General features: G+C 40.5%; 1 protein-coding gene across 1 annotated transcript in view; it reads right to left on the bottom strand.

Annotated features, from left to right (window-relative positions):
- The window catches only part of IGF1 (insulin like growth factor 1), a gene marked incomplete at its 5' end in the record, with an annotated part of 54,702 nt that extends 33,612 nt beyond the window's left edge, over nt 1-21,090 (bottom strand). Inside the window, 2 exon segments of the mRNA XM_084256258.1 lie at nt 16,348-16,504; nt 21,028-21,090. Coding sequence (XP_084112384.1) covers nt 16,348-16,504; nt 21,028-21,090 — 220 coding nt within the window.
- Nucleotides 21,091-27,243: the final 6,153 nt, after the last annotated feature.

Here is a 27,243-nt window from a genome sequence, read left to right as displayed (position 1 = left end):
TTGGATATTGGGATATGTAGCAGGCCTGTCAGAGCCAAGTAACTCATGAAAGGAGTGAAGAGTGAGACACTAGAGAGTGGTGGGGATTTTAACAAAGTAAAAAGCATGTGCCAAGATAGAGGGAAGAGTTATTCAGTAAATATTGACAGATAATTCAAAGTTTTACAAAAACATTGTCTTGGCCAAACAAAATATTTCTGACAATTGGATGCAACTTAACAACTGCCAGTTTGCAAACTCCACTGTGGGAATACACTTGGAAAGTTAGATAGAGGCCTTATACAAAATGCCTTACTATCAAATTGGGGAGTTTGGATTTAATTTACTTAGCCATGGAGGGTCACTGAAATTGTTTCGAAAAGGGATAAAGTTATTAGAGTTGTGTTTTAGAAAGATTAATCTCAGGGGTGGGATAGTTGGTGTCAAGTACTATTGAGCACAGAGCGATCATTGAAGATGCTGTTGCAATAGTTTTGGTGAGTGATGAGGAGGACATAAATAGTGATGGGAATGGAAGGCAGGACACATGTGTAATCTCCCAGTGAATTGGTAACAGCTGTTCTGAATCTTGGTGCAGAAAAGGCTCAATGCTACAACTTGCTCGTCTGAAGACGGGGTTTGATGGTCTCTGCTGTCCAAAACACGCTGAGTGATTGTGTAACTTGTCCATTACATTGGCTGGAAACCTGGCCTTTCCTGCTTTCCACAGTCACTGGCCCAAAACACCACTTGCTCTTGAAGAAATATCCCTTCAATGATCTCTAAATGTTTTCAGATTTGGTTTCTTCACCAGAAGGATATGATTGTCTTTTAAATTCTACCTCAATACTTCTATACTTAAATACTCCTTACCTCTATACTTAAATTCCATGTTGTTGTTTTGAGGAGAGCTATGGATTTAAAGATAAGATTTATGTCTTATTCATGTGAATCCATAGTGGCTATACCATTACCCAGAGGTTAGTTGGAAAGGAAATAAGTGAATATGGAATAAAAGAGAAAGGTGTATGATTAATATCCAGAGAGCTCCTGCATATCTGGGGCAGGTGTGGTGTGATCTATGTATGTTGAGACCAGGTAGGTACATGGATGAATGATACAACCCTGTAAGGCTCTGCAGTGGGCTGGAGGGGCACAAACCTTATATATAGGCTCCAGTGAATAGCTGCCCCTTAGGAATGTAGGCCCACAAGTGGTAGATAACCCAATTTTTTTCAAGAGAAGTTATTAAAACTTGCTTTATTTAAAATCTCTTGATTTTTATAATTCAAAACTTAAAAGAATATATTGAGTGGACCAAACAAAACATGTCCATGAGCTTGAAGTAGGAACTGGCACATTTTGCAATATCTGCTTAGGAGTATTAACTCAAGGGGGCATAGAGGTTGTATTCATTCCTTTCATGATTAGTGTTGTGCTAACCTGCAGGCACTCAATGGATGGTATGACCTGAAATAATTAAGGGAAGAAGCATTCCTATTTGATTCAAGCTTGGGGTTATAGGATGCCTATTTCATGGGTCCTCACACCCTAGTGTGAAAGAAACCCTTTTGAAGGCACAGCTTTATCCCCTCTTGGGTATTGCTTAGCACAGAGCAGGTACCTGGATGATGGTACTTTAATTAAATTAGTGCTATAATTTTACTTTCATGGAACAAAAGTGATTAAAAAGAATGCAAATAAAGAAACAAACAATAAGATCCATGTCCAGTTGGATTTCTTAAAAGATTTTAGACATTTCTTCAAAACAATAGTAAACGCTAATTCTGGAAAAGATCTTAGCGATTATCTTGTTCATGTTCTTTTCAGCAAGTAGAGTGCCAAGGAGTCAGGGTTACTGTAGTAGAAAAACAGTGTGGATTATTCTAAACAAATTGAATATGTAATGGTGGGCTGGATCCAACACCACCTTATTCTTGAGGTGACTATAACCAAGAGGTGGCAGTACTTACAGTTAAAGAAAAATGTGTCTGGAAACTCTATCTATGAGAATTTCCTCCTGGATACCTTTTCAGAAGTGGAATGTCTTGGTTCACCTTAATGTCATTGTTCCAATAAAACAGATTTTGAGACTGACCCATCGGATTAATCACAAAATTGACCAAGTCATTTAGTGGTAGAGCTTGAAGTAAATCTACAATTACCTCATGATACCTCAATTACCTCTAATTCAAAACCCTCCTTATTTTCTAGTGTCATTCAAAGAATAGATGTTATAAGCTGGCCATTTTCACTTTTACCTGGCCTGTTGTGGGATAATGTCTCTCTGAAGAAACCATGTCATTTAAGATTCTGAGGCTTTCATAGATGGGCTCAGCCCACAGATCTTGAGGATTTCCAGAATGAGTCTAGTGAAGGGTTTCAACTGGAAAGCAAGCTGTTTCTTTGAAAAGCATTTTAAAAGTTTATCTTTCTTCTTCCTATGTGACAGAAACCCACTTTTCTCAACTTAAGACCATTTCTCTTAAATCCCAATCAAAACCCTAATGGAACTAATCAACTCCTCAAGTCATAAGAAACAATAGTAGAACCTGGCTGAGTATGACAAAGGAAGCAATTTGATATGAGTAAAACACACATTTGTCCACTCAATGCAATTAGAATTTTTTTTCCTTTTTTAAAGAACTCTTTCTTGGCTGTTCTTGAAATATGTAACTATTGAAAAAGAAACTGGCAAGATCTTAAGGACTGGATCTCAGTTCCTGGCCACAGTGATGGGTTTGGAAATTGCAGCCACAGCAATTAGGAGTTCCAATTACCAGTTCACTGAAGGTCAGGCCAGGGGGTTAGCCTTGGAGCAGTTCTATACTTCCAAAGGCTCCACCAACTTGAGAGAATCAGGACTTGACAGAGTTGAATTAGCACATACATTGTTAACAAACACAAGCAGATTTGGCCCCAACGACGTTTTTCAAATCTTCAGTGAAAATTCAGCTGATCATAGGGCAGAGGTACAAGGGATAAAGTCCAGAGGGTGGGATAGGAATGGGAGACAAAATTTTACAAGGGACAGGGAAGGGGACTGACCCTATGTCAAGAGACATTTGTGTTAGTGAAGTATTTGCTGTTATCACAGGCAGAGTTATCCCAAGAACACCACAGAAATAGTAAGGTAATCAGGTCAACAGCGGCCTAGGCATCCATGGGCCTGCCTTGTGATATGAGCTACACTCCATAGGTAGTCAGGGAATGCGCTGCTGTGATTTGTAGATAGCAGATAGGTCATAGTTGCCCAATAGGAACCCACAAGCACCTACATTATTCACAAACACAAGCAGGTTTGGCCCCAATAGTGTTTTTCAAATCTTCAGTGAAAATCCAGCTCTAATTCATGTGCTTTCCTTAACCATTGAACATCAACAACCAACATGTACCTGTTCCTTCCTGTGATTCTTTCCACCAGGCCTCCTCAAACCCTAATGTGCAGACAAATCCCCTGAGCATCCATTTAAAGATGCATATTTGATTTAATTGGTCAGGAATAGGGCCCTTGAAAACTCCCAGGTTGCTTTGAATGTCAAGGCTCTATATCTGTCTTTATGTACTAAACTATATTTCTCCTAAATAACATTGATAGGTGTCTTTTTAGAATGTCTGTTAAATGAAATTTTCCCACTATAAACAAGAGATTTTGGTTCTCCCCCAGGTCCCCTCCACCACAGAAACACTTTCCTTGGTCATTAAATCTGTTTTTTTCCAAGAGATAGATTTCTCTGTTCTTTATTATTGCTGTTGCTGCTTTATTAGGAAGGAATAGAAATCATTTCTATTGATTGAAACCAGTCTCCCACTAAATGATTTTAGATATTAAGTGACCAGATCCCACTTCAGAATGAGCCAGAAGTAAATGCTTCTTTACTTCTATGTCTTTAGCTTACATGTCATGGTATTTTTGTGTGATTTTGCTGAAATTTCTTCTGCTTCTCTGAGCAAGGAGCTTTCCATAATTGTGGTGCAAACCACTAATAATCTACAGAAATTCCAGTCAGATTTGTGGCAATACCACCTTTTACAAGTCCTATAATTCATATTACTCAGGGTCCACAGATTGTCTCTCTTAAAGTAAGTCTGAAATTATGTCCATTATATGAATATGTTATTGATCGTCTCAGAACCTACCCCCAAATGTCTGTTCCATACTGGAAGGCAAGAATCCACAGAAAACAAGTACTCTTTAGAGAGCCAAAAACATCTCTACACCAAATTGAGAGAGTGGAATTATCAGGTGAATGCAGTTAGCTGGCAGTCATGTCTATGCCAAAAACATAATCATCACTTTAATGGGGAACATTTGTGGTACTTGACAAACTCACATTGAAAGAGTTGAATCCATAGGAAGGAACAATCTGAAAATGGTTTCAATATGATCCTGTTTTTTTTTACTCAATAGCCATTGATTGTGGGTGTCCAGGCAAAAGCAATGAGAAAATGAGCCAGCAATAGTCTTACCCTTTGACCATATTAGATACAGTTGCAGCTGAAATTTGTTATATGTTGCAGGGACAACAAAGCATCCATATGGAACAAATATTTGGCAGTATGGCAGCTGATGAAACCAGGAAAAATTAGACAAATTATCAATTGCTTGCTCCCAAATTACACCCCCCCCTCAAAAAAAAAGAAATTAGATCCATTTTCAGTAGCTTTGCTTTCAAATTTCTTCATTCCATGAGTCACCACTACCTTCTGCCAAACTAAATATGTCTATGAACGACTGGAAACTTTAATGGAAAGAAACATAAAACTCAAAATACATAGGAAAATTTAAGCTTCTTCATGGAAGACCTTCATGGAACACTAGCAAGTCAGGGATGTGTGGAGACAGAAATAATGCATCGATAATACCTTTTGTTTTGGGTAGCTCCTGGTTAACAAGCAATACAAAATGCAGGACTAGTCAACAGCTGACATGACTGCAAATTCAGATACTTTTTGAAGGAATCAGATAGTAACTTTTTTTAAAAAAAAGCTTTCAACCCATCAAACTACTAAGGTCTATGAAGATCCACAGTCCTACAGCTAGGTCAATCAGATCTGGGATAAAGAGACTCCATGATGTGTGGTTGAAATTGGGAAAAAGATTTCATGGTCAAGGGAATGAATTTTCAAAGGCTACTCTATTGTGGTACAACAGAAGAATGTGACAGTGTTTCACCTGAGTTTCTGTATTCTGTTACTGTCACCTGACTTTATCAAGACTAAATTTAAAGTTTCCAGTGGACTGAGAGTGAGGTGACTGAATGGTAGCCCTGTCTTTCCCACCAGCAAGCTTTGTGATTTCATGCACATCCTGTTTTTTTCTGGACCTCACTTTCCTCATCTGGGAAGTAGGAGAGCACTTGACCAGATTGTTCCATATGGTTTTTTCTAGTGCTCCCATTCATCAATTATACCTTGGCAGATAGAAACCACTTGTAGTGTCCTCTAGGGGCTGGTGCTCCAGCTGTTGTGTACACCTTGGAGCTTATTTATCAGGTGTGTGTCATATTGTGACCTTCCTTTGCCCACAACTGCTCCCTTTAGTGTAAATACCTCAGATGAAATAAGAGAGGAATTGTGTGGAGGTTCTGTTCTCAAAACTACTTCCATAAGTGGAATCTCTTTGTAAAGATTCCTATGACAGTCCTTGAAACTTCTCTGTTGACTTGAATTAGCTTTCTATTGAGCTAGGAGAAGTGTTCGCTGGGTCAAATGTGAGGGGTGGTCCTAAGAGGTGACACCCTCAAATAGACATTTTCTTCTATCTCCTCAATTTTAGTAGCAAATGGAAAGAGCTAGTGAGATGCAAATGTTGAATATCTGATCTCCAAAGTAGTTTTTCATTAATCTTCTCTTTCTATTAATCTTCTCTTTCTGCTCTCCAGTGGGGAGAACAAAAAGTCCCCTTTCTGGGGACTGGCAGGAGAAATAGCTTTGGAATGACTTTTTCAGCACCAAGTCAAAGAGTTTTATCAAGTGCCCAACACAGGATGCTGTGGAGGACAGAAGAAAATCTTTTAAACTTATCTCTATTCTTTGTATTTTGTTTTTCTGAAAGAGATCAAAACAGAGAGGATGAAAATCCCTAGCAGCAGTAACTAGCACTTAATTGTGTGGTTCAAAAGTATCTTTGCTATGTCAAAATTTTGTGTCTCTGGTTGCTGTTGGATGTGAAGTCGCTGGGATAGAAGGACCACATGGATATTAGTCTATATGGTGATAGAACTTGCAATTTTGATTTCACCAAAGCCATGCTCAAACAAAAATATTCAATCCCTCTAAGTCAGGCTATGATAAGGAAGCAGTTTAGATGGGTAATCTGAGAGCACAAAGATACTTTTCTGATTAGTGAGTGCATTCCTTCTGCTGAATGCTGCTTTTTGAGACTCTCACCAACAGCTGACTGGGGAGAAAGGGAATCTTCTGCCTACATTGTGATACTACAGTGACTAACTTACCACCTCATAGAGACAGACTCTTTAAGTGAGCTCAGTGTAGAAAAGTGATATACCCCACATTTTCTCTGCTTCTGCCAATGAGGAAATAAACAGTGATACTGAGTGAGCAAACTGAAGATCCCTTCATTAACTCTTGGGTGGTCAAAATGAAAAGTATATGAGAATAGGAAATACTACCAGGCTTTAAAAACTTAGTAAGTTGGGAAGATACACTGCCAAATTACCTTCTCTAGAATATAATTATTGAAGAACCATTGAACGAATGATTCAATGTCTAATGGACAAAGTCAAGTCCCTGAACTAAGTTGTGCATGGTGATGAGAGACAAGACAAGTTCAGTGCACAGAAGTGATATGGATGGAAGACCCTTTCAATTTCCAAAGTACTTCTATAGCAAACCTCAAAACAACCCAGGAATGATATTTTTATTACTAATTTACTAATGAGGAATGTAAAACCCAAGGGTGTGACTTCTTTGAAGCTGTTAAGTGTGGGAGCTAGTGAGAGGCAAATGTTGAGTATCTGATCTCCAAAGTAATTCTTCATTAATCTTCCCTTTCTATTAATATTCTCTTTCTACTCTCCAGTGGGGCTCTTTCTGAGAACAAAATGAGTGTGATGACACATAGAAAGGAAAGACACAAGAAGGGAGGAGAAGAATTGTGGACACTGGTCTTAACCATGTTTTTCGCTCATAAGGAACTGAGAACATATTATGTGACCAAGAAGGAAAGAGCCACAAATATAGAGTCAAAGAACTAGCTTCTTTGACATTTGTTCTAGCAAACTTCTAAGCACACATTTTGTTCTTTCTCATTTCTGCCTTCCCTTACTACTGCTACTAAAAGAAACAAGCACCATAGCCAGGAGAAAGGGAATATCCGCAATACCTGTTACATATAGGTCCTAGGCAACATTTTTTTTTTTAATTTTTAGAGAAAAGCTTTCAAAACCACAATGACTCTTGCCATTGCTAACTCTGGGCAGTGGGCCACATACTCCTCCTCTCAGTGAGTTTGTGCCTTACTTTCATTCATTCTCTACTTGCTCCTTTTCTGGGGCCTTCACTAGTCCAGTTGTTCTCGTAAAGGGGACTTTTCAAAATGTCTGGAGACATTGTTGATTTTCATGACTGGGAGGTTGGGAGAACCAGCATCTAGAGAGTAGAAGCCAAGTGTGGTGCTAAACCCTCTACAATGAACAGGGAAGACCCCCTCCCCCAACAAAAATTTCTAGCCTGAACTGTCAATAATGCTGAGGTTGAGAAACCCTGTTGTTAATGGCATTGCCTGGACAAGGTGAGTGGGGGAGGATGAGTATGAAGTAAGTTTCAAAAACTTGTCACTTGGTTTCACAAAGTAACTGGGGACACCAAGGAGGAGAAAGACAGGGGTTTGAAATCTACAGTGTCTCCAAATCAGTTTACTCCCGAATTCTAACTCTCGGTGCTCCTTTCCCCAGTTTCATAGATAATCAGGACTTGGCTGCAAGCTGGTTGGCTCAAGGCAGACTTTCTTAATCACATGCCTCTGATGAAACACCCATTTCATCAGGGTAAATGGCACAGAGGTAGTACCATCTTCCCAGCAATAGTCACAGAATTGACTCTATGACTAACACATTTCCAAAGCTTAAAAGGACCCCTCCAACAGTCTTCCTAAAACCTCATAAAGGCCACAGAAGAAAGAAGAAAGTCCAAAGAGGTTCGGAGTACTTGGTTGGAATCTGTAAAAAAATCAAGTGTAAATTTCTTTTGGCCTGGGGCTGTCAGAGAAATGTCCAGAATAAAGGCTGATCCAACAACTTTTCAGATTTTCCAGGAACATAACTTTGCTAAGTCATTCCAAAGTGGTTCTACCCAAGTTGACATTGGAGAAAGTGACCAAAGAGTCAGAATAATATAACACACAATGAGCCTAAATTATGATGTTATGTGGACTTGGAAGGCTCAAAGCACATCTGAAAACTGTGCATTATATAGGAAACAGGGAATCACTTTAGTTTGTGCAAATTTCTATAGTGATGGCACAAAAATATGAACTTAAGTCTCAGGTAAGCTTATTCAAGTAAAAGATCCACTAAAATCTGTATACCTTTGGGTGAACTTGTTTGGTGGCCTTTCCTGGTCATTGACTATACCAGCTAACTTTGACCTAGGCATGGTTCATTGCTGCCAAAGATGAGTTTACTGCATTGGAGTCAGAAATGGAATCAAGTGTCTGCTTTCACCTCTGCCACTAATTAGCAGTGTGGCTTTGGACATGTAATTTCTCTCTGAGTTTCATTCTTTGTGTTTTACCAGCTTATTTTTCAAGGACTTCCAAGCTCATAGCAGCTTCCTTTTTTCTTTGAACAATTAGGTTGTTTTCAGGGGAGCTAGAAGAGAGATGTCTTCTTCTAATCAGCAGGTTCTTAGGTATCTTCCCAGGGACTTCAGCATGCCTTTTTTTTTTTTTTAACTTCTTCTTCATGGAAATTCTTATCCCTGCAGAGCGCCTGAACATTTAATGCAAAAGGTTTTAATTTAAAAGACTGTGTGGTCTCTGCTGGTTGCACAATTTTTCTTTGTGTCTGTGCTGCTGCTGATCAAATATTGCAAAGCCATTAATTACCTTATGCAGAGAGCCACGTGCAAAAGTTTTGGCTAGTTGCATAAAGCAATATGCCAGATGTAAAGTAAGTGAAGGGTTTTTCTTGGTATTTAAGGTTCAGTGAGAAAGTAAGAGGGGCAGCTATGCCAAGAATGAAAAGACAGAGCTTGCCAAGTGCTCCTTTAAGTGGCTTTAGCCAATGTGATACTAAACAATGCATTAAATAGGCATACAACTAACTGCAGTTAAGGAATTGCATGTCAAATAACGGCTCTTTGCTAGAGTTTAAACACGATCTCATATATAGATAAAGGCAAACAAAATGTTAGGTTGTCATCTCCTTGGTCTAACAGCTCATAAGGCCTGTGAATTTGAACTTTGGAGGCAACCAAAAGTAATTCTCTGTGATGTAAGAGCTTGCTGATGTTTTAGAGAGGTGGAGGATGGAACTCTGCCAGGGCAGCAGCTCAATGCAAAAAATGATTTTTTGCCACCATGGTTGTCAAAGATATCTGACTATATAAAAGCACAAAGGCTTTGTAGCCAGTATTGGTATAGATGAGTGATCTCATTGGAAGAGATCTTATCCCTGTTTTCAGGGTGTCTGATTCCTTGACATGAGCTGTGAAGTCTAGGGGGAAGGCTGCTAGAGAGATGAAGTTGGATCTGGATAGTTATGCTGGTATGGCACATGGTGTCTGAACAAGGTATATGGGGGTCCACAGAATTTGAAGAATACTAAAACCCTCTTTTGGATACAAAACACCCAACCTACCAGTCACTGGAGTTCTGAGACATTCTAATACTAGTGTCTTCAAACCCCTGGTTTAGTGATTCCTGCACAGCTGGTAGCCTTGCATCCATGGTTGCTCCTGTTCTCCTTTCATGGCCAAGATGGGAACTTCCCTTCCTGCCTGGCTCCCTCTCTGGGTTATGGTAAATTGTGATCACGGCTCCCTTCCCGCTTCTCTCATTGCACACAGAGAAAAATGCTTGGTCCACATTAACTGGCTTGGATGATTTGGTCTTTCAGAAAAACCAATAGAATTAGTAGCTGCAAGAAATGAAGAATTTGTGGTTTGCTGATAGAGGAAGAAGAAAACTTGATGCTGGTTATACAGGCTATCTTGGTGTTCACAGGCGTGCTACAGTGTTCTGGCTGAGTAGGATCTAAGATTCTTTGAAGACTTGCACAATAGCAACCTCTAATCAAAGGAGATTCTACTTGTGCAGCCTGGGGAAATTCTGCTTATCAGTACTTATTAATTCTACTTGTTAGTACTTTTTGAATTTCTCTAGCAAGCGAAATATAGGGTTATTTCATGGACATCTCTCTCATGCCTTCATTCAAAGTGTTCAGAATCAGTTGAGTCAGCCAGGGATTCCTGCTCTTTATCTCTTAGAGGAGGTCTGGGATTTGGAAAGATCTCTCTATGCTATGCTATAACTCTTTGCACCTTTAAATAATGTGAATGGTCAGATGAACATGCTTGTTGGGGACAAGAGACCTTGATTTTAGTTCTGGATCCATCTAGTGAGGTAAGTCAAACAATCACAGTGTCTTACATGCCTCATTTGTCCAATGAAGCAATAATTCCTGCCCTCCAAGATGAGGGTAAAGACAAAGTGAGAGCTATTATGAACAGATTTTGAAAAAGTAAAAACGCTATTCAAATCTAAGCTATTCTTCTAATTACTGATGCTATGGTATAACTACTATCTCTAACAGGTTTTATCAGCTGCCCCTAAGTAGAGAAAATATGTGTATAATTTATTGGCATATTTCAGACACCTTAACCTTTACATTAGACCCTGAAACTGATCCCAGAAAAGAATAAATATAACTAACATGTAGATGGTGCTATGTGCCAGGTGGTATTCCAAGTTAATGTGTGTTAATATATTAACTCAATTTAATCTTAACACCAATTCTCTGAGGCAGGTCCCATTTTACATGAGGAAATTGAGGAACAAAGAGGTTAAGTAACTTGCTTAAGGCCACCCACAAAGTGAGTTACAGAGCTGGGATTTAAACCCTGGATTCTTGGCAGTAGAGACCATGTTCATGGTCTTGGACCCTTTGCTCTCCTGTTTCTTATTTCTCCATCAGGGAGGAGATCATCTTGAAGAGCATTCAAATGTTGGGAAAAAATGCAAATTATTTTCTAATTTTGCACAGAAGCTATTATTTTCTTCAGTTTTTTGGTTGCACACACTAGTCCTCTGGGGCATATTTAAAAAGTAGTAGCAAGCTTTTAGGGTCAGTGTAAAAACTCTGTTTTTCTTTAAGAATATCTGTAGCCTATTAGTTTAGTGGTGCTAATGAGGCCTGACCATAAGGTCAAATCCCACATATGCCAGTAAGTTTCAAAGAGAAAAGCTTTTCCACAGCCAGTGACTGTACCCCTAATTTCGACCAGCTGTTATGCAAGTGCAGGCTAAGGGTACCAAGTCAAGAAATGCAAATGGCACAGCTGAAACCCAGCCCTACTCAGAGCAATACTAATGCTGGGAAAAGGTATCTTTAAAGGTCAAAATTGTGCACTCTCTTATTTATTGCAAAGGCAGTAGGTATCAGTTTTGCTCAAGGTTTAGAGACCTATAAGTTCTTAATTGTCCCCTCTAATTTAATACTGGGAAGTTGAAAATTTAACCCATTCGCTTGTCCTTGTGCTGAAGATGAGAAATGTCAGTTGGTCATCCCCAGCAAAAAGAAAGGGCAATGTGTTTGCAATGTGCTTGCATGTGTTCTCATATGGTTGAACTGCCTGCGTGTCTTTGGTCATGTCTGAGCTTCCATTCCATCCCTGAGAGGTTGGAACCCAAGCTTACAACAAACAAACAAAAAGAATCCCCAAAGAAGCTGGCTCCTCTTTCTTTGAGTAGGTGGAATCTTCTATCATTGAGGATGAACGGAAACTATGTAAAGAAGATAAAGGAGACTAAATGTTCTTGGGCCCTACTTAAATCCAAGGTTCTTCTTCCTTGAATAGCACCAAATCCTTGTTAATTACAACCCAGACTATGAGTCTGTTAAAGTTAGAAGAGGTCATTTACTTTGACAAAATCCCCTTGTTTTATAGACAAGGACATTTCAGCCCAGGAACTTTAAATGCTTGCCAAATCCATACAGCTAATGAATGACAGGTCTGGGAACAGCTTTTCTGAGCACTGTATTTCAAATGAAAGAAGCTTGAGTTAATAGTAGTAACCTCGATCTAGGAAGGTTACCGCAATCAAAAGCAATGAAATTCATTGCAAAGTTTCACTTCGACTCTTTACGAAACCCACGAAGAATGCCATTTGTGCATCCAGACCTGTTCTCAATAACTATGCACAGGAACTATGTTTTACAAAAGCTATAAATCTGGAACAGCCGAAAGGCTATCCAACTTTCTTTTCTAATTGATTTACTTCTCCTTTTTCCCAGACCGCTGAGGTAAAGCATATACAGTTTATTTAAGGGACTGTTTATAGACTCTTAAAACTAAAAAGGACCCTAGAAACCTGCTTTCTTTTGGTTGCTCTTAATTGGAACCATCCAAGATGGTTGGTTGTCCATCAATTTTTTAAGTATCTCCAAGGAGAGAGATTCCACAAGCCCTAAAGCACATGTTAAAATGGTTAATCACCATGACTGTCAAAAATTCTATCTATGTTGAGCTTAACTTCTCCTATTTCTCTTGAAACTCTTCCTCTTGCTATGTTTCATGCAAAATGAGGTTATAACAAGCCATCCCCCATGAGGGCCTCATAAGTCTGGTAATAGCTAGCTCTTCCCCAAAGTGCCACCTCTATTATGCCACCATTTTTCTCACAGGACTATGAAAGCACAAGACTGGTTGATAGGCTCTCTTGCTATGATGTATAGGGAAGAATCAGTAATTAGCTCTTCATTGGAACTTTCATTTCATAAAATGTCTGGGGAAGCTGCATTAATTATAGAGGAACTATTCCATTTATGCTGGGAAGATGTTCACAAAATAGATTAGAAGCTTGATTCTACTGTGTTCTTGTCAAATTTGGGCTTGTAGAGAAATATGAGTTAATTTACAGCTTAGGTCAATCTATGCAAAATAAGCATTGGGAACAATTTTATTCCCAAGAGTTCTGTCTCCACAAGGGTTAAAAAAAAAAAGCCTCTCCTTGTTAAACTTGCTGTCTTGACTAAAAAGGTATATACAAAGACATTTTTCTTTTAGATATTTGAATTTCAGACTAAGATCAGAAACTGCCTTCTACCATTTAAAAAAATCCATACCTTCAAAGTAGATTTGAGTCTATTTGAGTCAGCCACCATGTACTTTGAAAATAAGGATAAAAACAATAACAGAGTTAACTGAGAGACGGAAGAAGCAGGGCAAACTGCTTTACTCTAAAATATATTTCAAAAACTATAAATGCTTTGAGTTGATCTCTTCACACACAGCAAATCTCAGGGGACATAAAGGAAACTCAGTAAAATTTGTTGACAACACTTAATGCCTTTAAGAATAATTGGCTCGGATACAGAACAGATCATCAGAGTAACTTGGAGACAGAGAAAATGCAGTGTCTAGATCACTGCTGGTATACATTGTATTCAGTTGAAAAAAGAAAAACAGTTTTATCAAATAGTTGGGTAAATATTAGACGAGAATTGTCCAAAGTACTCGACAAACGTAATTCTTAGGGTTTTAAAGACAAACAAGTAATTCTATCCCATTCAATTGGATTCAATTCAATTCCATCCAATATAAGGCACTACATACCAGCCAGGCTTTGGATGAGATACTGGGATTCAATGGTAAATAATATAGCCTTTGGCATTAAGGATGCCATTGGGAAGGTTGATCCTAGTTAGGTGATTTCAGAAATGAGACAAAATAGGAAAAGAATAAAGGACTTTATTCTCTCAGAATTATTTTTCTCTTAAGATATTGATAATACCTATGTGCATTTTTTATTTCCTCTCCTCATCAGATTGTGAGTTCCTTTTTTAAATTAATTCATTTTTCAAAAATTAAGTACCATTGTTTTACACCCTTGTTAATTTTTTGACAGTACAGGATTTCTCCACTCAGGAGTGGTTGCCATAGCTCAGTTGTGAGTTCCTTCCAGGCAAAGTCAAACTAATTCATCTGTAGGCATCTCATTCAGACCGAGTACAGTGCCTTACACATAGCAGATGCGCCATCAATGTTTTGACTTAAAGAATTTAAAGGGGCTAAATTTTCTTGGGCAACAATGTTTGTCTACTTGACTAGAAAATTAACCAGAATGCTTTTGTCTATGAGGGTCTATGTCATTCAACGAATTTACATAAACATGGAATTCTATAAGGCAAAATTGATGAAACATAGATTTCCAATGACAATAATAATACATACTTTATAAATCCACTTTCTATCAGTCATATTGTAAATACCAAGAGTTTCCATATATAAATTTCACCTTTCAATATATTGAGACAATAAGAAGTTGCTAAACTTTGATCATTAGAATAATTGAATAAAAGGACCCTTCCAGTACTGTGAAATTGGTTTTTATCATAATTGTCCAAATTAAGTATAATGAATTATATCATTTCATATGGTTACTTGAGACTGGATTTTTTTTTTCCTTCTCATTTTTCATCATGCAATGCAAACATCACAGACCTACAGGAGGCTCCAGTTTCTGTGCATGGAAATCCTGGAACATGTGATCTTGTACATAATTCACCCAGGTACATAACAGAAGACACTTATAGGTTTGGTGATTACTGAGTGAACTAGATCAAAGGAAACTGCACAAAGGAATTATCAAGGCAAACCCCAAAATCTTCTTGGGCATAATAAGTGAGAACCACCTATTTAATTTTCAAACCCAGAAGCAGCAAAGTGAAGAATAATGACAACCTATCATTGGGTGATATTGATGTGACACATTTACCTTTTGCAGGATGTTTTAAAGTTAAAACAAGTCTGCTATTTGAAAAGAATCCACCCAATGTGCTCATTCATTGCACTACAATAGAAAATTGGATAAAATTTCTTTATGGCCAGAAGAATAAAAGAATTCACCCAATTAAAACATTGATTGGAAACAGAGGGTGGGAGTTTTCCCATTCAATTAGTAGAAAGCACTTCTCAATCTCTGTCCCTAGTTGTTTAAAGGTTATTTGTTGTCAAATCTATGATGATGCCAGCCTGTTCCTTCCCATATTCCCTTTCCATCCCAGACCACTATCCATAGGCCCTTCCCCCCCCCCAGTCTCTCTCTCTCTCTTCTCTCTCTCTCTCTCTCTCTCTCTCTCTCTCTCACACACACACACACTCACACACACACACACACCCCTTCCCTGGGAAGATGACAGAGACTTGAAGTGTATGATTCATCATAGGAGCAAATCAAAGCTTAGTGGGTAACTGAGGTAATCTGTCTATGCTTGAATGATACAAACTCCAGGAATGATTCATGCTTACAGAGGCCTGAGTGCCAGCTTCCTGGAACTCTCTAAAATTCCAAAGAATTACATAGAATGAACACCTGGCTTTAACTCTCACCGTCCTGTAATATACAATGAGACAAGTGCCTGGGAGGTAGACTCCTTGACTTCTGGGTGTGATATTATTTGCAATCATTGGCCTGGTGTCTACTTTTTATTGGCCATTGACTTTTAAATCACCCGAGACCTACTTATAAGTGAATTTGTCAGAAATCCTTCCCAGATGGAGGCATCCCCAGAGCACCCCAGAGTAAGAAAGAAGTAACAGAAAATCAAGGTCAAATGGCATAGAGGCCAAGTTGGTGTGGCACTTCCGTTTGCATTTAAAGAGAACCCACATATATTTAGAGGGGTGCCTCTGAATGCAGTTCACCTTCCATCTGCTCATGGTGATTTCACATTGTGCAGAGCCATCTGCAAGTGCCTCCTCATTCTTTTTCCAAGTCCTCATGAATGGAGAGAACTTACTCTTTCACTCCAAAAACCAAGCACCTAAAACAGGTCTACCTGTTTCCTAGATCCATATAGGAGCCCACCAGATCTCAGAAACAAAAACCTCAGTCCCCCAGGTGGTTATTTTGTTCCCTCTTTTCACTGATAAGGTGAAAATGGTGAGGGTAGATAGTTGTGGGAAAGCTCAGCAGGAAGTAGTTAAAAGACAAACAGCTAAGGAGGAAAATTCCATCCTAAATCTGCAAAACCTGCCACAGTCCAGCCAAAACACTCTGTTTCCTTTAAGGTGAGGAATCTCAGCAGCCCAGGATGGCTGCCAGCTCGGGCAGCCATTCAGTTATTCACACACTCCCTGCGGTTGTAAATCCACAGAGCAGCGAGAGGGAGGGCTACTTACTGAAATAAAAGCCCCTGTCTCCACACACGAACTGAAGAGCGTCCACCAGCTCAGCCCCGCAGAGTGTCTCCGGTCCGGCCGTGGCAGAGCTGGTGAAGGTGAGCAAGCACAGGGCCAGGTAGAAGAGGTGTGAGGAGGACACGCTGTGCATCTTGACCTGCCAGAGAAACAGGAGGGTCATGTTTCCTCATTGGTCCTCGTCAGGGGGCAGGGGGTCAGGGGGGGACAGGGGTGCATTTATCCCCAACGTTCCATTACTGTCATTCATCGGGGCTCCCTGCACTCAGTGTGACCGAGAGCCTGAGAAACCATGGGGTGTCGTGGCCTGAGCACACCTTGACTTCAGTCAACCTGTGCTTAATCCCCCTGCGACTGTGGGACCTTGGAGAAGTCCTCCCTGAACTCTTTGATGGGTTTCTATTACAATTCAGTTCAATGAGACAAAAGGGCTAGAACATTTGCTAGGAAGGATGCAGTGCAGTTATTGCAATGGGACCCCACACTATTCCAAGCTTCTGGTAAACCTTTTGCATTATCAAAAGTTAAATTGTGCTCAGTCCAGACTTGGGGCCAAACAGGTTTTATTAATTTAGATTCCCTTAAGGTTGACCAACCACACATGGTATATGATTTCATTATTGTCCAGAATATTATATTAAACAGAACATCACCCCCAAGTTAGAATTCACTCTGGCTAAAAAAAGGACTTGTGAAGATACTATGTAGTGTTCAAGTTTTGTTTTCTTTCTTCACTTAAGTAGCAAGCAAGAGTGGGATAGAGAGAGATAAAGACAGAGAAATAGAGAGACAAAGAGTGATTGAGAAAGACAAATAGACACACAGATTTCTTACCTGGAGAATACCAGCAGTTAAAACAACCACAAGTGGAAGTAAAACAACAGATATAAGAAAAATGTGAAGATATAGGAATGCAATTGGCTCATGCTAAGTAGACATGACTCCTTGTACATTCTAAAGCTCCTGGTGTCAAGATTAATATCGAATCAACACACATGGAGAGTATATTCCATGAACAGGGCACTGGGTTCAAAATCCTATAAAATCTGTTTTTTGGTTTGTCTTTTTTTTTTTTTTTTTGGTTTTTTGGGTTTTTTTTTAGTCTAAGGAATTCTGACTTCATCTCTTGGAGGGATTTAGGTGTCACTGTATTCATTTTATAGGAAAATATACCAAGGGATCCTTGGTTGGCTTGACTTAGCAGTCCTGACCAAGGTGGGCTTCCTGTGACTCCAGCTTCCCCTTACTATAAGGGGGAGACACAACACTAAGGAGGTGTTTTCTTTTCCCATATTACTGCTTGTAGCATCAAGATGTGGTTTCTTTTGGGAACCTGCCAAGATGACTAGACTTACTCTCTCAGCTGCAAGTACTTTCAGCAACATTGGAGTCTCCACTAGGATTTTTAAGTGAGGAATCCTATTGACAGGGTTACAGAGTTATCTTTTAGTTGGAAAACTATCACTGTAAAAAGACACTCTTTGGAACCTCACAGTCGTGACAGGTTCACTCAACCCCATCACCTTTAGAGAAACAGACTCAGTCATTTCATGGCCACCCCCTAGCCCTCCATGAACTCTCAATGCCCTGGCTCTCCCTCAGTGGCAAAGTCACTGCATCATTTCCATATTTTTGTGGCTAGATCTTCAACTCAGCAATTGGGGAAAAACCTCAAGCGCCTGACTCTGGTTAACATAATGTAAATATTTAGTTAATGTTTGTAAAGCAGTGGAAGATGAAAAGCATCCTCTATTTGCAAATCATCATAAATAATGGACAGAAAATAGAAGAGGAGGTGAACATTTCTTATTTGCTTGATAAGACCCCCAATAAAGCCAAAGCCAGTGGGAACCAAGTGGTCATTCTGTGCTCACTTTTCAGAATTATAAAATAAATCTTGGGTGGGGGTTTTCAATTTTGAAATACACAGTAGGGGTCTCCAATGGATACTTCAATAAATCCAATCCAACTTGATTTCATTGCTCTTTTTAAAAGAGCAAGCTCTTTGGATTTGATTGATCTTGCAGAACATACCCCCATACTCTGACAATAGGTGGGTGCTAGAATATGCATCATCCATTCCTATTTCTCCTCCTTCTTTGTGGAGTTTATAGTAATGCTGATGGCCAAGCACCTGCAATTACAGATGCCCTCGAGTTCTTCAGTGCTGGTGAAATCCAGGGGGAAAGTCATTCATTTTTAGCTTTAGTGAATTGAGAACTTTATTAGATGCCCAAACTATATTTTTAATAGTTACTCCTGATACAACACATTTAAGTTCAACAATATAAATCTTTAACATTTAAGAACTTAAGATTTTTTTTATAGACATTTCCCCACCGAGCTATGTTGTCAGATAAATATCAGCACTAGTTTTAGGACTAATAGAACCTCCAGTACACTTTCCTTTAATTCATGGAACAGTCCAGTCACCCAGAGAGAACCAGAGAATTTATCACATTATGTCCCCCCCCCAAAAAAAAAACAATAATGAACTTGCTGAGGAGTTAAGCTTAAAACAAGTGGCCCCATATGTTCTGCACTGCCCCCTGGCCTTTTATTTTGCCATATACAAAAGAATAGAAGTGAGAGAAAGGAAAAATCCAATAAAGGAATAGGTAGGGAGAACTAAAAAGAAAGAAAAATGAAAAAATGAAAAAAAATTGAGATCACTCATTAAAAAGTCATTCACATAGCTAAAATTTAAAAGGCCTTTCTTTTTTTTTTTTTATCTTAAAAAAGTAAAAAACAATTGAATCCAGATGTCTGGGCTACAGCGAAAATGCCCAGCAAAATTTGAGGGCAATAGTCATAAGAAAATACTCACTGTAGGTGTAACCATTTTTGTTTGTTCCAGATCTTTTACAGCAGGTCAGGATGGGTATTATGAGGCTGATGTGAATAGAAACTGAGGACTTAAAAACATGTGCTGTTTGGTGGGTGGGGTTTATGAAAAGCATCTAGTTACATTTGGACACCCGGCAGGTATGCTGTGGGCCTGTGTAAACTGCCTTTTGTCCATTCAAACAAATTGCACAGCTGGGATTTGAGTCAATCTATTCCCCCCCCCAACCCCCCAACCCCCAATTAAGACACCGATTTCCATTTTGTGCTCATTTTGGCCAGTTCAGACAGTGACTCAAGCCCCAGCCCTCTATCATCTTCCCTCTGACTCAATCACTTGCAAATACCTTGAGACCCAGAGTACAATCAGCATGTGAGTTCAGACCCTAGCCAGGACACCTTCATTCACTGAACTGCATTTCAAACACCATACAGCTCCCTCAAAGCACTAACTGCTCCAAGCACAGGCTAAAGCAACAACTTACAGCTAGCTTGCCTCCTAAAAAGTTCAGCACACACAGCATGCAAAGTGCACTTGGAGTCAGTTTTCCAAACTTATAATTAATGCAAGATAACATGCTACAGCCTCTTTCACCATCATCTAAACAGGGAAACGAAGCCCCAGCTGCTAGACCACATAATCCGCATGCGTTTGCATCTGTTGGCTTCATTTCCTTTAAGAGCAAGGTAGCCGGCATTCTGTCTTGGCAGCTCAAGGGCAGCAAAATCAGGTGCTTTACAGGGATGTATCTGTAACTCCCAAGCCACTTATTTGTCTAGGAAAAAATCCTAGTGGTGGAGTATCTGAAAGCAGCGAATGAACACAATCCTAAGTGGCAGAGACACTTTATGAACTGAGCATTCAGGCAATTGCATAGGAAAGTCAGTGACAGCGGCTTAAAAGTGCTTGCAAATTGGAAAAACACAAGTTTGGAAGGATATAATTTTGCTGAGAATGGAAACTTGAACTAGGGCCAGTGACTGAAAACAAGAAGTTGGTCCACTGACAGCGGCAGCCAAATTCACCTAAAGAGACTTTACAGCACCCGAGCATAAAATCTGAGTTTTACAACACACATCCCCGAGTCCAAACTTTGCTCGTGAAAGTCCTTTTCAAAAGAGAAAAGTTGGACAAACCGTTGCTGAGCAAGTTTCCGCTTTCCATATACAGTATGCATTTGTTTAAATTCCCTGAATATGCAAGGTCAGCAAGAGTTGTCAAGGAGTTCTTTTACAGAAGAGCACATTAAACTTCACTAAACTGAGCATTAAGTGCAGAGAGTTCCGGGACCTTAGCTCCAAAGATCATACTTAAAAGCTTTAATATAATCTAAATGTAACTCTTTGTAGGAGGCATGCCTTGTAATAAAAGTCCTGACAACTTACACACACACACACACACACACATACACACGTGCACATACACACGGACATAGTCTTAAAAATAAAACATCTGCACCTGCAAAAAAAAAAAAAAAGCCCAAGTCCAAAAGTTCGTATTCCTGCTCTGTAGCCCTTAACCATAGAGAGGATTTAAAAGAATTTTCTATAATAACACCACTGAAGCCCTGCAGAAGTGGAGGATTTATCACAAGTACCTTGCAATAGTTTCTGCTCATACAGATATCTGTGCAAAGGCATCCATCTCCCGGAGCTATTTTTTCAGATCCCACAGAAATGCATATTCAGCAATTTATAAATAATTCACAGTTCCGAAACAATGAAAATTCTAAAGTGAATAACATTCCTAGGCAGAAACAAACAATACACAATTTAAATAAAATTCCCCAATGACTTCAAAGAGTAAGAAATATTTACCTTCAAGAAATCACAAAAGCAGCACTTAAATAATTGGGTTGGAAGACTGCTGATTTTTCCCATTGCTTCTGAAGTGCAAAGTCTGGAAATGAATTGGTTAGCAGGAATAATGAGGCAAAAAGAAATCCAGAGAGATGGGAGATGTTGAGAGCAATGTCACATTTCAATTTTGAGGACTTTATTCCATTGCGCAGGCTCTATCTGCTCTGAATTTAGCAGTGACAGTGAGATTTAGCAAACAGAAGAGGGATTTAGAGAAAATCCTCACATTTATCTACAAAACACAGACACTGTAGACAGGAAACAGCTGGGGGAACATTTGCCTTCTCTCTCTCTCCCTCTTCTGGCAAAGTTATCGAGTAAGGACTTTTTTGGGCATGGTGACAAATAACATCATACCTTTGCATTTTAAAACTAGAGCACAGAAGCATTTTTTTCCCTTAAAAGAATGTGCGTTAGTGACAGGGTTAGCAGATATTAAAACGCTGGCGCTGCCACAGAATATAAGAATCTATTCTTTGATTAACTTTCTACTGACCACGGAGACATGCGCGCGCGCGCGCGATCGCGCGCGAGCGCGCGTACACACACACACACACACAGCGACACACGCACACACCTCTGCTTACACACCTTATCGGTATTAAAAGAGTATACACGGGGAGGGGGTGAGCAATTTTACACGGTAGAGCGAACGTTAAATTTCAAAAAAAAAAAAGAAAACGCGATCGTCTCCAGCAGACCCTGCGATTTAACCCTGGAATGGCCGGAACAAACTAAATTGGAAGACAGCCCTAGGGCGACCCCTCGTCCTAGTTGCCAAGCAAGGGAATGATCTCATTTCCTAGAACCTAGAAAAAGGGCAGGCGGCATGCAATTGGCTCCGTTTAGGATATTGTCTCATGCTTTTTGCCCGCGACAGGGCAAAGACTTTGCTGAGTTTAAAGCCAACTGAAAAAATAAAATAAAATCTTTTTCTTCCTTCCTCTGCTAGGCTGCCTGTCACCTCCACAGGGGAAGGGCACCCGAGGGGCAAATTATTTTCCCAGTGTTCATATTTTTTCTGCATAACTTCAACCTACGAGTGTGTGCATTTTCTTTCTCCAGTTTTTGTGTATTCTAAATAACACCAGCTGGCTAGCAGTACCCTCTCAAGGGTTATGATGTCATTCCAATCCCTCAACTGGATGAGTGGCCGATAATATGGTCCAAGCCAGCTGTTTTGCTATTTACAATATATACTTGCCTTTGTCATGGAGAATCAAGATCTGATATTTCATTGATACAGTTTGTACCGGTTTCTCTTTGGTTTTGCGAGGTGGTAAATAAGAAGGTGGATTATGAAATAAGGTTGCAAAAGTGCAGCTCAGACGTATCACTTTCCCTAGATATCTATCCAGGTTTAGAGTCCCAGGATCTTTATGTTGTCCTGTGTCCTGAAAGCTGTTTGGCAAGGTGAAGGTCCTCCAGGGAAAACCAGGTTATTTTTGCAAGGGGGTTGAGTTTAGCTGAGTCTTCTGGGTGGTTAGTAGCAATGTTTGCCCTCTAGAAAGAAAAGTTGGGAATATGGAGTTTCAAAGGTGCACTATATTCAGCCTCATTTAGAGAGTGCCTACTCTGTGCTCAGCTGCACGTCCTCGGTTGAGACCTCACAGGGGGTTCTGGAGAACTGGCTGTGACAGAGGGGACCGTCCTTGCTGTCACAGGGCAGGTATGTGTTCTTTTAAAAATACCCACAGTGCACTGTTGGGAGGGAATAACAAAGCAACTGGAAAGGCAAGGAAGTGAAACCCCTTTGAAATTCCAGAAAGGGGGAGAAAGGCTGTGTTAGGAGGGGCTTTGGAATACAAGGTTGGTGGAGACGATTTGACCTGAGAAGAATAAACAGATACATGTCATTAAGGCCAGGTAAGCGTCTGCAGGTATGTGGGGGTAACCCCTGTATTTCAGAGGTTATCCAAGGCTTATTTTAACCCACACCCTCCCCTGCACTTAACCTGTGACTTGATTAACCAGAAATCCTTCCAAGATGTCCTGAAGCTCAGCGCAGGTCCACGAGGCTGTGCCCAGGTCAGATGTTCTCTTGGGGCGCATGCTGGGCACAGAACACCTCACCCAGCCCCTGCAGGTGACGGCCACTGGAGACAGAACTCATGCTGCGCCATCAGACGTGTGCTTCTGTGATAGCCACACACCAATGCACAGTCACTTGGTTTTATAACCCCAATTACCCTTACAGGATAATTGGGTTTTAATTTATGTCCCAGTTTTTATGTCCCAATCAAGGAAAACTGAAATGTCAGTGAGTCGTAATTATCATCAGCTGTGCTGTGGAAACATTCCACTGTGAACTCTCGGTTTCCAATAGGAAAAGCACGTTCCTGAGGTGGTTATTGTATATTTCAATGTGGAGAAGGGTCTGTTTTTCTAGGGAGGGTGAGCCAGCAACGCAGCAAGGCAAGCATTCCTAGAGAAACGGGCACGTTCCTGGTTGGTTCCAGGCGTCAGCGTGAAGAAGGGCCATGAATATATAACATGAAGACCTGGGAGTGACTGGGTCCTGTTGCAGCCTGGGAGACAAAGAAATGGGACATCTGTTACCCGAGTTCTGGTAAAGGTGGTAGTAAATCTGATGCCCAGGCTGTGAAGGGCCAGTGGAGAGAGACCAGGTCATTCTAAAGTTACTGAATGATTAGGTTGTCTCCCGCCTGGAACAATCTGACAGATATGGGAATTGTGTGGCACCAAAATAGCTCTCTGCAAGGATGTGCTCATCATGAGAACATCCACTCCTGGAAATTCAGAGATTCACAGTTTCACCTTTTGCATGTGTAATGACTATGGGATATAAATAACTCTCCCCTAAAGCCCTTTTCTTGAGTAGTGCATTTACATAAAGCTCCAGCCTCAGAAGACTTCTGACACCTTTCTTTAAAAAAAACAAAAAAAACAACAAAAAGAAAGGAAAAGAAAAGGTGTTTATTTCCTTAAAGGGCTGCTTGATTGAGATTGACAGAAAGGGATGGACAAGATCCAGTTCCCACCCTTTTTTGTTCAAATCATGTTCCCGGTCTTTCCATGGCCACTGCAGAGGGGCCCATACAAGGGTACATTCATGGCCTCATGCCCCAGGACATATTAGCTTAGCTCATGAAGGCTCTGCTGACACCTAAGAAAAGCTCAGAACGGGTGGTCAAAGGGTGAGTTCTAAGGGTCTAGGACAACCCACAAGGTGGAGAAGTTGGACAAGCATTGGGGGCATCCTACAGATCGTGATTTGTGGGGAAGGGTGGTCTGGGAGTGTATTCTGTAACATTTAGTTCAAGAGCTTGTCAATTTAGAATGTAAAACTCAGAGGAAAAGGCCAGACCTCAAAAATATAATATGCTTCAAAACCAAACCAATAACAAACCCTAGAAATCTGACTGTGGAATTGAGGCTGCCAGAGGGGCCCCAGGGTCTATGGAGAGGTCTGTGGGGGCCTCCTGGTGGGTGTGGTGTGGTGCCATGCTGCTGCAGAGGTGTGCTCTAGACCTCTGCATTATATGCAGTGATGTACATCAGTGTTATCTCAGTAGAAAAATAAAAACAAAACTAGCATGGTGTTGAAAAGGGGACCGATGTCTGTTCCGAAATCTGCTGCGAGGCACTAGTATTCCTCCAAAAGATCTTTAGCTCAAAGAACCTGCTCTAAATCCTTAAAGGGACGTTTTCCCTACAGCTGGGGAAGACATTCTCAGGGAGAAGCAGACTTCTCACTACAGACATCCTGCTTCTTTTCAACATCAAAATTGGGTCTGATGCCTTCTAATATGTCAAACGGGCAGATGCTGAAAACAGAAACAAAAACGGTTGTGGTTTGAAGAGCAAGAAAATGCATCATAACGGCAGACAAAGAGTCACTGCCTGGAGTGAGAGAAGCTGAGGGTGCATCTCTTTTGCCCCTGGGTAAAGTACAAAGCAGGGACAGGAGGCTCGGATTGCAAACCTTTGGGGCAGGACCCACAAGCGTGCGTTCACTGGGACTCGCACAATGTGCGCGCCCTCTAGTGGGCTTCGGGGAATCAGCCACTTCCACGCCACCCGTGCCTGTGTGGCACTTGGGAGGGGGCTTGATGAAACCTGCTGGATTCCCTCGTTGGAGAAGTTTCTTTTTGGCTCTTCTGCCCATTTTTTTGACTGGATTATTTACTTTGTTTTTGTTGAGTCTCATCAGCTCTTCGTAGATTTTGGTGATCAGTCCTTTATCATCAGTGTTGTGTGCAAAAATTGTCTCCCAATCGGTGGGGTGTCACTTTGGTTACTGTCTCTTTTGCTGTACAGAAGCTCTTTAATTTGATTCAGTCCTAGCTGTTTATCTTTGCCTTCACTATCACTGCTTTGGGTGATGTGTCTTTAAAGTTGTTACTGAGGGGTCTATGTTAGGGGGAAAAGGATGTCCCAAAGCTAATTCCATACAGGCTTTGTGGACTCCACCCCCACCCCAGGCCAAAGCCAAAGACACTGGGAACTCCAAATCCCATCACCACCAAAGGGAAGGTGGCTGGGACCTGAGGGTGGGGTTCAGCAGCCAGGTTGGTATAAAGCCAGACACGTGGGCTTTGGAGGGGTCCCCCATTTTGGCTCTCCACCAGCTCGCGGCGTCCGGCCAGCTCTGAGAGTGCCTTTGGATTTCCAGGTCGGCGGATCGGGTAGGACGCATTAAAGACTTTATTTCCCTGTTTTCTCCCTGAGTTGTACATTTTCCTTATTTCCTTTTCCCTTGTAAATAAACCTTTTATTAACCTTTTGTGTGTGCCTGTAGTGGAGTATTAATAAGTCCCTTGTAAGCGTGCGGGTGAGGACCCACAGCCAGGCAACCCGTTCAATATTGGGGCTGCCCTGTAATATATATCATGGAGTGTTTCGCCTATATTTCCTTCTATATATTTTATGGTTTCAGGTTTTATGTCTAGCTCTTTAATCCATTTTGAGTTGGTTTTTGTGCATGGTGTGGGGTGGTAGTCAAGCTTCTTTCTTTTGCATGTAGTGACCCAGTTTTCCCTACACCATTTATTGAACAAACTTTCTTTGCTCCAATGCATAGTCTTTGCCCTTTTGTCAAAGATTAGTTGACCATAAATCTGTGGGTTTATTTCTGGATTTTCTATTCGGTTCCGTTGGCCCGTGTGTCTGTTCTTGTTCCAATACCATGCAGTTTTGATTATTATGGATTCAAGTAGACTTTAAGCTGCACTTATCTTTAGTTTTAAAAATGTCTTTGATAGAAATAAAATTAAGCATTTGATCACTGTAGCTTTAAAAAGGGGGAGAAAACTATCATAAACTTCATGAGGGCTCAGATGTTTTCTTCCTGGCTTGACTCCTCCATGCTGGCCTCCTGGAGTGGGTGCAGAGCCTTTGGTTAATGGAGCAAAAGTCTGGAAAATGAAGGATGATAAAAGTAAAGTACTTTAGGAGAGAAATGGGCAACTTCTTCATTTTATAAATAAGAAAAATGAGAGGAGGGGGCAGCAGTGCATAAAAAAAGTGACCAGGTTTGATGAAGCACATTTAGGGTCACAAAAACAAGTTCAAGTCCCTGGGTCTGTTCTGAGCTCTTTCCACCACATCAGAGGTCAGATCGCTGAGGGCAGAGCTTGAAAGAATCACACAAGTGGAGGAGTTTTCATTCATTCTGTATTTACCCGAGGAGAGTCTTTGTGTGGGGCCAGCCCCGTCTTCAGCATCTCCAACACTTGCTCATCTCTGGTCAGCAACAAAGGGAAAAGCAGACCCCAAGCCCAAGTCTTTGCAGACTGTGGTTTTATTCTGAATTTAATCATTTTGTTTTCATGGTATTTGTTCTTAAGAAGACCTCCCATTTAGGGCAAGGGATGTTGATTTAGAAATAAATATCCAAAAGCATAATTAAAACATACATGTACTGAAGTCTTAAAAACAACTATTTAGTAAACATAATTTTAAATAAGGAAGTACTATGACAGGGGACTGATGTTATGACAAAAATGTGCAATTAGTGTTTGAAGGTCTGGTGATGGCAAATCACTGTTGTATAAAAAGACTGTGCGTTAAGGGAAAAATACTTAATCACAGTGAAAAAGCAGGGAACAAAGACCCTGTATCTAGAAAATGCTACCACACAGACATACTGAGTATGCTTCTTGATAATTCAGAGACCCTTTAAGTTCACTCTCATTCTAGTCTTTTACAGGG

Source organism: Talpa europaea, assembly GCF_964194135.1.
Source record: "Talpa europaea genome assembly, chromosome: 15".
Lineage (NCBI taxonomy): Eukaryota > Metazoa > Chordata > Mammalia > Eulipotyphla > Talpidae > Talpa > Talpa europaea.
This window is presented reverse-complemented; position numbering and strand designations above follow the sequence as displayed.